Source organism: Pteropus alecto, unplaced genomic scaffold (genome assembly GCF_000325575.1).
Source record: "Pteropus alecto unplaced genomic scaffold, ASM32557v1 scaffold276, whole genome shotgun sequence".
NCBI classification, from domain to species: Eukaryota; Metazoa; Chordata; class Mammalia; order Chiroptera; family Pteropodidae; genus Pteropus; species Pteropus alecto.
In genome coordinates, this window is record NW_006438074.1 from 6930940 (window position 1) to 6943537 (window position 12598).

Consider the following 12598-nt stretch of genomic DNA (forward strand, 5'->3'; position numbering starts at 1 on the left):
CTGTGAGATGCAGGGGCAAAAGGCAATTTTGGTTCCTGTCTTCCCTAGGGTTGTCATTGAATAAGTCTCTTATTTTTCAAATAGGTGTCAAATTCTAAGCTGAGAATAGGTGAGGGTTTTAGGGTAGACTCTTTGTCTTCCAGGCAAGTTTTGATGATCCTGATAGTTTTTTGCTGGAAATGTTGGAGAAAGACTCAGACACTGCTGGTGTTACTTTACGTCTTTCCACTCACTGGTTTACCACACTGGCCCTCTGAATTGCCTTTTCATCTGAATCCAGGCCGCTGGGGGAAGGCTAGGTTGTGCCAGGGGAGCACTCCTCTTTATTTTCCAGAGCTGCTGGAATAATTTCTTCAGTTGTGGCAGCTGTGTAGATTGTTTTATCTGTAAGATTGGAAAGGGTTATAGGAAAAAAAAATGAGAAAGGAGTTAACACAAAGCTTGCTCAATCTGGAAGATTAAAAGAATACCAATTTATCCCTAGGATGTGCTTTGTTTTTTCTATCTACCCTCTCTCATCTATGATTTAACTGAGGAAATACTTGCTTTCCCTCAACACCTCTAATGGTAATAAAAGGTCTAATAAGTTAGAATACTAACTTCACGATTTCATCTCGTTTTTTGTACATGCAATACAATAGGAGTTTAAGCGAGGTTGACTTGTATTCTGGGAGTATTGGGTCAAGAGGGAAGAATTTTAGGGGGAAGTCTTTTAAGGTGAAGGTCTACCCCTCCCCCTCTTTGTTCAGTCTACTTTTCCTGGCTACATGGATGTGGTGAGAGGATTTGTGAAGATAGGAGTCAGTCTACCTTTCCTATTCTCCCATCTCTGTAGAAGGGTACAGGTGTCAAAATCACAAAAACTTGACAGTTTTTGCCCTGAGCACTGCTGCTTGGGCGCTTATGGTTGGTTCATTAGCTCTAAAGGAGTAAGTAATTTTCACTTTGTTTGCTAAAGAGGTCTTCTGAAGTGTATTGTGAGTGAAGTTATTTTTAGGTCTTAAGAGCTAAAGACCCAGAATTAAAGTTATGGCCCCGTGAGGGCACTCCAGACCTTTCTGTGACTAAAGCTGCAAACCTGGGAACCTGGTTTGGTTGGTTTATAAACTTTCCCCTTCATAGTTTTTTGGTAAGCGGGTGGATTCTTCAGTGGGCAGCAGATTTCTCGAGTTGCTTGGATAAGCATCGGACTTAAGTTTTTCACAACTCTGCTGTAGTTTTGAACCAAAGCTTTATAAAATGATTCTGAAGTATGGTCACCTTTTTACTGTTTGTTTTTGTTTTTTTTTTATTTGTTTTTGGCTGCTTGATAACCATTACATATTAGCTGATTGTAAATCTGTGTTTGTCTGCTATAAGATGATGAATTCTACCAGCGGAAGTTGTATCTTTTAGGGTGTAAATCAGTCCCCACGGTCTTGAAAAGGTCTTGAGGGACCCTCAAGTTTGTGGTAAATAAGAGGCAGGTGAAAGATTGGAGCGATTAAGAATATACTGATGTTTAAAATATAAAATATTGAAATATGTTACTAAGGTTGAGTTTCCTGATTTGGGAGAAAAGAGAATAGGGGGTTAAAGTCCACTTTGAGGAAAGGACTCAGCTTTCTCAAGGTTTGATTATATTTTGAAGAGAATGAAATGATGTGAGCCTCTTGGAAAGTAGGTGCTAATTGGCTAGGAAGTTACTAATCCAGTAGTCATCAGATTAAGGTTTAAATAATGTCACACTAGATTATTGTGAAAGTTACTACTTAATAAGTTAAAAATTTTGAACTGTGTAACCAGAGTTTTGGAATCTACCTTTTTTGTAATCAGGGTTATTAGATGGTGTTGTTTTAACCCATTTATCATTTACCCTGAGAATACTCACCAGTGGTGCTTGTGGCTACAGCATTTACCCTGAGATAACTCATGGATTATAGTCCTAATCTTCTCTCCAGTATTTTTGCATCACTCTAGTATACTGATAGCCTTTGGAACCAAATGACATCATTCTGTTTATAGCATAGTTTTTAGTAGTGATGTTTCTATTTACAAAATAGCGTAATTCTTGATCACTGGAAATGTCAAATCCTAGGAAATGCAACATTCGTATGTATGATGTTAATGCTGGCAGTGAGCTGCACTTTTAATTCTAAGTTGGAAAAGGGTTAGTATTTCTCCTTATATAGGGGGGGAAGGGATGCCAGTGGTACTGGGGCTCTGACATGGTTCCAGGACATGAGAACCCTGTTCTAAAGTACAAACTTCTTGAACTTTTGTGAATAGGGGCCTTCCACAAAACTAATACCTGACAGCTATCTGATGACCAGGACAGTTCAGTCCTCATCCTGAGCCCCTACACATGGTCTCCCTAGTTAAAGAAGCCAGAATCACCCCAGTCCTATGAGAAACTCCATATGAAATGGAATGCGGTTAATGAAGTAACCTTAGTTCTTTGAGGTCCCTACCAATGTTAACGTTGCTGGTGACTTGATGAGAGTTATAGTCCCACCCAAAAGAAACTTGCTTACTCTCTAATATGGAAGCAGATCTCCCAAGGGGAATAATTCACTACTCACCCTTGGAAGGATTGATTTTCTCATAGCACCGGAACATGGCAACCAGGAGAAACCTTTCTGCAACCTGGCAAATCATGTAGAGGAGAGGAAAGGAAAAGTGGTCCGATGACTTCAGGGGGCAAGGTCACATTGAGGATGGTAGAGCAGAGTTGAATATTTTGGCATCCAGTCTCCATGCTGACAATGCGTCTGCAACTGTAGGATATAAAAACCAACCCCTTCCCTGAGAAGGGGCATCTGTGTGCAGCCTCACTTGCCTCTCTCCCCCTCCCAGATACTCTTTAAGGCACTGAACAGTCTTAAGGACGACGGAAATGAGCCTGGTATGTGGTGTGCATGTAGTTTCAAGAAAAAAGTTGACCTATTTCCTAAAATCACTAATCCAGCCTTCTGGAAGGTGATGACTTATAGATTCATGTCAGGAAGTTTCTATGAGCTCATCTTTGACTAGCTTGGAAATTACGATCTGTCTGCTTTTAGAGGATTACCAAACTAAAATTTGGAGGAACGTGGGCTTGTTATGTGGGGCAGGCTTTACATATAGGGCAATTAAATTTCAACATACAGTAGAAGATTGAAACGTTTGGGGACCTTGTCCTATTTCCACGTTTCTGGCTTGGACACCTTTAACTCCACAACATGATGACGGGGAAGAAACCCAACTTAATTCAGCCCCATTTATCTATCTTTGGAACATGTTCTCTTGGTTTCTTTTGCTTTCCATTTTACGGGCTAAAGAATGGGATGTTTCCATTTAGTGAACATGTATTTAATTCATTGAATTGCAATTAGTGTCTTAAAATAGTTATTCACTGAAACCCCAGAGAGCTGTCTAAGCACATAATGAAGAAGACTGCTGTGATTGTGCTTAATGCTGTGGCCATTTGTTAAGATCGGTATCACGCAGAAAATTGACATCGAGTGGTCCTTTGGACTCTACTGTATCACCATGTGTTATACACCCTATAGTCATTTGTTCTGTCTCAGCATGTTTTAAAAAATGAATAATTGTTTTTAAATCGTATTAATAAAACACTAGTTTTGGGGGAGGTTGGGTGTATGATCTTGGGTGGATGGTCTAGGGTGCTACTAATATGTAGACTTGTGCATCAGCATTTGTCTACTATGGCTGAAAAAAGATTCCTGAAATGTGCTACGGCCCTGTACAGACAGGGTATCCGATATTCACACAGCAGGCTCTCAGGTTATCTGTTCTAAAGTTGCAGCTGCTTGTGAATTGGATTAGCCAAGTCCACAGCTACTTTAGCTCTGAATGCCACCTTAGAGCTTTCACTTGACGGTGTTCTTGTCAAGGCAGAAGAGGAAAAGTAGGAAAGGAATATTATCAATTGTCACGATGACATGGAGCTACGCCAGGGCCATTAGCTACCTGAGAGTTGGGCAGGAGATGGAATCTAGGCTCAGGAGGGAGCACTTTGCCATGAGTTGTTGCTTTTTGGATGATGAAATAGATCCCTTTGGTCTCTGGATTTGTTTCTAACCCATTCATTTCCTTCCCTTCCCAGTACTTCTCACAGTCCAGAGTTCCATGTTCAGTTGATGCATTGGAACATTGCTAGGAAATGTCTTTCCCAGATGTCAGATCTCCTTTTCCTGAGAGACCAGGACAAGAATGAGGCCCATGGGACAGACCTAAAGTAATACCTACTCTCCACTGAGGTAGAAGAGAGCAGAGAGAATGTAGCCCAGTAGAAAGCCGATGAAAGGCATCAGGGAGGAGGTGGCCCACAGGCGGGGTGTCATGACAAACAGGATGCTCTTGCCCACATTGATGGCAGAGAGTGCTGTGATGGCCACGCTGAGCAGAAGAGTGATGATCCTCCCTCCCTGCAAATGAGGACAAGAAGAAAAGACAATTAAAAGAGTGATGTGAGATAAGGAGGGCAGTGGGCGAGGAAGCAGCAGTGGGCATTGGAGGTGGAAAACAGTTTAAAAAATTGGTATTTGAAGTGGAAGGGGGAAAAAAGACCTTTATTTTCCTTTTTTTTTTTTTTTTTGGAATTCTTAATCAGCTAGCAAGCTTCTTGGAGGACAGCAACCTCATTAACCCTTGTTACTAAGGACAGCCATGCACAGCTTCAGTTTGACATCTCTTGTTAAGCAGATTTCCGTGAAGGGCTGTTATTCTGAGGGAATGAGACCAGTCTTGCAAGGTGGATCTTGAAAATTGAAAGTTCTTTTGCAAAGCCATTAACTCGAGCTTGTATACACACAACCCTGCAATACTGCCATTGCTCCAGATGATTTGAAACTTGTTAGATGTTATTCTTAGGTTGTCATACTTGTCTCAAGTATTTTCATTATGGGTAGGGACGTCATACATTTTAGGATGCATTTTGACTTCTGGAAGTTATCGAGTCATTTGAAGTGAAGCTGGTAAACAAGTTGGATAATCAAGTCTGGTAAAGTGGTTTTAGAGCCCAAATGATGTATAACTAACTGTAAAGAGACAAGCCTACTTTTTTGAATGACCTGCAAATTGGATATGAAGTTCCCAAAAGGAGTTTCAGAAATATTTTGAAGTTATAATGGCATCAGAAACAATGTAGGTCCAGCCTGTCCCACATTAAATGCTGCGAAAGCAACATATATTGCTTTTAATAGTATGAGAGTGAGTATTAAGTTAATAGTAAAGCAATATAAAAAAAATTTTCTAGTTTCATCTTAAATACCATTTAAAATTTTCAAAAATAGATTTATAATGAAATTACAGTTAAGATTTTTCAGCATGTGATACAAGGTTGAAGCTTTCAAAGTGCCCTTTACTGTCTGAATTTTAGAGAATGATGCACTCCAAAGTGAAAATATATGCACAAATTTAAGGTTTTGTGTCTCATCTTTTGAGTAAAGGTAAATATAGCATACTCTCTTTGAGCTTACCATATTATTTCAAGATTATATGTCTTGGGTTCAGTTTTTCAGTTCATTCACACGTGTAACATTTTATATTCTTAGTACCATTTTCAAAAATTGTAAAATATAACAAAAAGTTGCCATTTTAACCATTTTATAGTGTATAAGTCAGTGGCACTAATTACATTCATTGTGGTCTAGTAACATTTTAATATTTGCTCAAATTTCAGCTGCACAGTTCTGCATTCTATGTTTTTAACTTATGTTCCAACCAATGTCATATAAAACAACCAACTAGCGGTCCTATCCCAGAATAGGAAGGAATTTCACAAATCTCATCAGTAACCACATGCTTCAAGTTTTATTGAAAAACTTAACTGATGAGCTGCTCAGTTTGCATTTTGAACTGATTTCTCCTTTGGACTCTTGCCTTTTGGATTTGTCTTCTACCTAATGACCAAATCATTTTTGACCCCATCAAAAGAGTATAATGGGTAATGTAGGAGGCATTGGGCTACAGGAATTGCCATGAATCCAGAAGCCCTCTTTCTCTGGGCATATACTCTCATTTCCTCATTTCATTCTCCTGCTTTTGGGGGGCTGTAGAGTGTTTATAAGCACAGACATTGGTGTGACCCTGGTGTGAAAACTGGCTTAGCTGGTCTTAAGATGTGTAAACTTTGGTAAGTCACTTAACTGAGTGTGAGGGTAACAGCACAGGGCTTGGCATATAAGAACTACGCACTAAATCGTACCTCCTATTACAAATAAAGGAGAGGAAATTAACATCCCAGAGTTTCCTATCACTCTCAGTCCCGCTGGTTGTGAAAATCTCATGTCCACAACCCCTTGTTGAGACAAGAGGCCATAGGTGGTAGCTGCTGCTCCATAGGTGACCATGTTTCACACCACCAGACTTTCCTGTCGTTACCTGATTGAAGCTGTGATGAGCTTTCCATGGATAGCCAATCCGTTGGCTTGACCCAGGAGATGACCTGGCCCAAACTCTTCACACAAAGGTGACCTATGCATGTTGACGAACGACCCAACTAGTCAGGTCCTCTTATGGTGGGAGTTTGCAGAATTAGAGGGTAGCAGGAGTAGATGGAAGTGTTAAAAGACACGCCTGGGAGCAGCAGAAACTACAAGTTGGCAGCTTTGTGGCAAGGGAGAATTGGTTTGTTTCAGCAGCAGCATGTGTGGGGAAAGCATTGGAGTCAAGACAGTGACAGCAGCACCCTTGTTAAAGTGCTGGGTGGCTTATGGTCCAAGTGGCTGCCGGGTCATGTCAAGCTCAGGTTCTCATCAACCTTTTAACCACATAGCCTTGAACAAACCCTCGCATGAGCTAGGTAAAGTGTTACTTGAATTGCCTTTCCAAATAGGGCATCCCCGAAATCGTTTCTTGGCGTATCTAGCTCCAGAGGTCAGGCTCTTAACCACTACCCCACACTGCCTTCCTAATTTCTTGGCATATCTAAATGTGACCTCCCACTAGAGGACGTGACTGGTCGAGCAGAATTTGAGCAGGTACCTTCTACTGGAGCCAGTTTTCAGAAGTTGGATAATTTTGATTTGAGAATCTCTAGGAGGGTTAAGTGTGCAAAGAGGCTGGGTTGATTGTTGGCTTGTTTTTCAGCTAGTAACTTACTATGTTTTAGGGAACGGAGATGAAGGATGAATGTAGCCCTCAAAGAGCCACAAAAGCAAAGAAACATCAGCCTTTAAATCGGGACCACATGTTTGTGCATCCTCGCGGGAGTTACTCCTGCTTGGGAGTATTTGATAAATGGAGCCGTTGGCCTCTGGTTGGTAAACCTTGGAGGTTTAGCCATGGCAGATTGGGTCTAATGAACATCTGTGTTTTGTAGATCACTTTTTATGTGGTTCTTTGTTACTGGTCTTCATCTTTTCAGCCCAGGTGTATGTTAGCCCCTTTAATATTCTTTGGGGTCAGTTTGACTTGATTTTTGCTGTGGAGTTGAGCAGTGGATGTGCAACATAAATGGAACAGGAAACTGATTGATAATCCTTGCTCTGCCAGGTAACTTCCCTGGGCCTTAGTTATTCAACCTATAAAATGAGGAGACTGAACTTCATCTTGAAGTCCTGTCCAACTTTAAGATCTGAGATTCTGCATCCTCAGAGAACACTTTTAATGACAGTTATTCTGAGGTAAAAAGAGGCATATGTTCTTATATCAATTGTACTTGGAGTTCTGGATTTTGGTTTTCTCATCTATAAAAGGGAGGGCAGAGTTGCATTAAATTATATCAGGGGTCACTTTAATTTTTATATTCTGTAATTTTTTTTCTTTATTCCTATACCCCTATAAACTATCTTGGATAAATGAACACAAACACGTTTCTGTTTTTTTTCTGTATTCTAATGTGGGAAAGACAGAATTTGGCCTTTATTCCTTTATTTATTCTCAGGCTTTGGCTATGGGGGAACTGTGATATGTGCTGGGGATTCAGTGTTAAGACAGTCTTAGGATCTTGCTGCTTGAGGAGATCGAGGTGAGTGGAGAAAATAAACAGGTATATATAATACAGCATGATCACTGCTACAAGGGACTGGTGGTATGTGCTTTGGGAGTAAATAGGACCAGCATTCTACCCAGGCTTGTGGGTTTAGGAAAGCTTCCTAGAGGAGGTACTATTTGTGTTGAGCCGTGAAGGGTGAGTAGGTGTGAGTCCAGTGAAAGGTGGTGAGTGAGGTGGGATTTGGAGAGGGGAGTGTTTAGTTGGAGGGAAGGGCATGTGTAAAGAAAAGAGCTGAGATTGAAAAGGTCAGTTGAGACCAAATCAAAGGACTGAGGAGTCATTTTAAGGAGTTTAAACTTTATCCTGGGGAACAAAAAGGAACCAATGAAGGGCTTTAAGGAGTGGAGTGGCATGATAGAGTTTATGCTTTCCATCCTCATGTTAAAACTGGGTCAGGGAGCCAGGTTAAAAGGCTATTTCAGTTGTCTAGTGGAGATGATAGTGCCCTGAATGACGACAGTGGACACAGGATGGGGACGAATGGATGGATTCAAGCAAAAGCAGGTAGGATTGATGATCACCAAATTGTGTGACTGGGGAGGGAGAGGGGATGTTGAAAATAATTTCCAGTTTCTGGCTCAGGCAGTTGGGCACAATGAATGCCATTCATTGAGATAATTGCAGGGTGGGGAGAAGGGGGAAACAGGCTTGGGGAGGAGATGATTTTAATTTAAGACATAATGAGTTTTAAATGCCTGAGGCATATTCATGTAGAAAGATTTGTTAGTTAAATGGATTCTGGAGTCGGGAGAGAAGTTGAAGCCTGAAGATGCTGTTCTGGAATTTATCTCAGCTTGTAGATGTTTGTTGAGATGAACTAGATCTTGCAGTCGGGGAGATCCTGGGCTTAGGGAAGCTTGAAAGGAAAAGCAGAAAGCTTGAGCTGAGTGTAGAGAAGTAACTTACCAGAGGAAGTCCCAAGGGAGTCCAAAAAAGCACCCAGAGAAGTAGGTAAAGCAGGAGTGCTTAGCCACAGAAGCTGAGGGAGAAGGCTTCTGAGAAGGAGGCAGTGGTCAACCATACCAAAAGCTGCTAAATGGTCAAGGAAGACTTGAAAAAATGTCCATTGGACTTAGTGAAGAAAGTAGAGCAAGTGGTCATCAAGATGCTTACTGGATGGGAGACCAAGGAGAAGAGCAGAGAGGGGTTCACGTAACTGAGAATAATTGTTATGGGCCTGGTCACTTGTGAGAGCAGCCTGTTGGTTGTGTGGTGGAAGTGGAAAGTGTGTGGAGGAAGTGTGTGGGGGGAGGGGTGTTTTCCAAAGCATGGCTAGGAAGCGGGGAGGAAAGAGAGGTTGGCTGGAGTGGGAGCTGAGGGATTGTTTTGTTTTTAAAGACAGGAGATATGTGAACCTGTATCAATGCTGATTGTGGAGAACTAATACAGAGTTGTTCTAGAAGTGAAAGTAAGATGGGGAAGGCTGCAGAGGTAGGGAACATGATCAATAAAAGGAGATCTCTGAGAGGCAAGGGTGGAGAGAATGGAAAATGCCATCCAGAGCAGTGTGGGGTGATTAGCCATGGACAGGAGGAAGAATGACGTCCATGTCTTCCAACACATGGGAAGGAAAGCTGTTGCCACAGTATTAGGACTGGCCCAGACAAGGAAAAACTGCCCTTAACAATGGTAGTGTGAAAATAAAGTGATCCTGAAAACCTGACTCACAGCTTCTTTGAGGCCCCAAGCTGCTGCCACACCTTGACTTCCAAGTAGCATGCTCTAGACTGGCCCGAGGGCATAGATCCAGGGGCAGGATGGAAATGGGCCCTCAGAATGTTAGGAGGTAGTGTTTTTCCTGCGAACCAGTGATGAACAGTGAGCCAGTGGAGACTGACAGGGACTGAGCTCTAAGGTCACAGAAGTTGGCAGAGGGACAGTAGTTGCCCTTCAAGGTTTCATGATTCTTCCAAAGGAAAGGCAGTGCCATGATGCCCTGTCTGTGACCACAGCACTCTGAAGTCTGGCTCCAGTCTCCTAACCCACTCCTGAAGTGCTGGGAGTGTACACCATCACCTCCTCCCCTCTGGCTTCTCGTCTAGCCAGCCAGGTTTGCCCTTGGTCCCCTTCTGAACTCCTCTAGACTTCTCCTCAGGCTTACCTAAATCCTATCCTTTCTTCATGGTCTGGTTTAAGACCGTCCCCTCTAGGAAGCCTTCCTGGAGTTCACCTGCTCCCGCTGACCCAGCCCACTGCAGAGACCAGAGCCAGGGGCTATGGAGACAACAGACATGGAAACAACCTAAGGATTCCCACAGGTCCTACCACGATGACATAGGAAGTTCGACCAGGTTGAGACAGAAGCCATTCAGGTTCCCAGAAGTTTCTACTTCATCACAAGATATTCCGACAGGTCCCCTCACAGCTCCCTTAGCTTCTGCCTCTAGTGCTTCTATTGACAGGGGCTCAAAACCCATTCCTCAGACACAGTGTACAGATGTCCAAAAGAAGGGTATATGCAGTGCTCTGAGAACTTAAGCAGGAGGGATAAATATAAAACCAAAATGCGCTCCCTGGGAGGCAGCGAGGTCCACAGTGTTACTGATCCAACCTTGGAACTAGTGTCTGCACAAGTCACCTCCCATCCCTGTCTTTCAGGGTAAACTGAGGATCATGACAGTAAGCGTCCTTAACCAGCATCCAGTTCTTACACATATGGAGGAGGTACCTGGAAGCATAGCAGCCTGGCTTCTACACCACCACATGTACAAGGCACACGAAGTCCCAGAGCAAATCCCTTGACCACCTGGCCCTCACTAACCTCACCCCCTTGCATTCTGCCAGTGCTTGATTGTATATACTGTGTTGGGTCTTTTTCCTCATGTGTTACTTCAATTTCTGCAAACAAACTCTTTGAGGAAAGCGAATCTTCAGAGTGTAGCATAAAATTTAGCATCTAGTAGGTACATAATAAAAGTTTAATTTTATTATTGATATAATGATTATATCTTATAGTTGTGTATGGTGTTTTACTATTTTCCTTCTAACTTTTCAAAAGTATTCTCAGGGACATTACATTCCCATGAAGTAAGTGTCCTAGTAGTAGACTTTTTTTTTTTTTTTTTAACAAGGAAAGAAACCAAAAAGCCCAAAGCTATTCACTAAAATGATAGTGGTCTTTTTGCTCCCTGCCCAGATCCCGGTTCTTACCTTGATGATATAGCATACATATTGTGGTCGTTTGGCATTGAGGAAGATCCCTATGGTGCAAGGAATGAGAATCAGGACCAACGATAACACAATTTCTCTATAGGGTACCTTGTCCTTCAGGTCCCCATCGTGGATCCCCCTGGAGTAAACATGCAGGAGGAGGGGCATCATGCCCAGGGCCAAGAAGGTGGAACATGTGGTTATCATGATGCTGGATGGGAGATACAGAAAAAGTGCAGAGAGAAAGCCTGTTAATATAGACTATTTTGTTGAGTGCTGGCTCTGTGCCAAACACTGCTAAGCATTTTACATAACTTTACCTTAGGAGGTAAGCATACTATCTCCTTTTTTGCTAATAAGGAAGCTGGGGCCTAGAAGAATTGTGACTTACCAGGATCACGGCTGAAGCAGGATCTATACCCAGGTCCATCTAGCTACTTCAATCCCTGTGTACTTCATTGTGGAAGAAGGCATTCAGACCTCCTTTGTAACAGAACTCTTTTTGCTCTGAGCATTTGCCATGTGCACCGTCCATTTGAAAGATAGCTGTGTGATCCCATCACTCTGACAATATCCCATTGGATCACAGAAATAGCACCTGACCCATTGTTGCTAAGTGTCCGCCTTAGAGTTTAGGGAATAGCTGGACACAGTGGCTCTGCCCAACAGAGATAACAAGGATTAACTACATTGAAAACATTTTCTTTCTTGGGGAGTTTGAATGTGAGACAGCGACAGAATGCTTGGTCTTTGAGAGTGAGTGGCGTGGAAGGGGTGGTCAGGCAGAAGCCAAAAACACGCAAAGAAAAAAGCAATAAACAGCGGCTATGATTAGAAGGACTACAAAAGATAGCAGCAAAGAAGTAGAAACAGAATAATTGAAGGACCATAATGGTAGAGCGATAGAGAAGGCAGCAATAGTTCCTCATTGATGAGTAAGTGACCAAATTACCTGGTCATCAGATCTGCTTTGTATCTTGGTTACTTGGTTACTATTCTAGTCCCCAACACCAATATTCCCATGTTCTCTACTTTCTGGTTTATCCTTACATTATTTAAGATAAATTGTGAGTGTCAGAGCCTGAATAATATCCTCCCAGCTCTAATTTGTAGCCTAATTGTCCTATTACCATTTCCATTTGGAATCTAATATGTGTTCCTCCCAGGACCTTGTATAGAGAGGCCTCCCAGGAAGACCAGTTGAGAGAATGAAGCTGATATAGGTTATTCTTGGATTGTGGAAATTGACCTTACAACAAAGAGCTCTGGCTTCTATTCTAGCGGGAAGATTGGGGGTGAAAGCTTGACAAACCTCAGGAAAATCACAGTTAAGTGTGTATCTCTCCTCTCCACAGTGCTATCTTCTATCTATACTTCATTGTTTCCAGAGAGGTGAAATATGGCTTAAATGAACGTCAAGTACAGCCCTGTCCAAAGGGTCCAGAGTATAGCCATCAAGAAGAGCAA

General features: G+C 42.2%; 1 protein-coding gene across 1 annotated transcript in view; it reads right to left on the reverse strand.

The window, feature by feature from the left end:
- Positions 1 to 295: 295 nt before the first annotated feature.
- The window catches only part of SLC10A1 (solute carrier family 10 member 1), a 19063-nt gene continuing 6760 nt past the window's right edge, over positions 296 to 12598 (reverse strand). Inside the window, 5 exon segments of the mRNA XM_006915181.3 lie at positions 296 to 384; positions 2562 to 2653; positions 2655 to 2756; positions 4231 to 4409; positions 11132 to 11342. Coding sequence (XP_006915243.1) covers positions 296 to 384; positions 2562 to 2653; positions 2655 to 2756; positions 4231 to 4409; positions 11132 to 11342 — 673 coding nt within the window.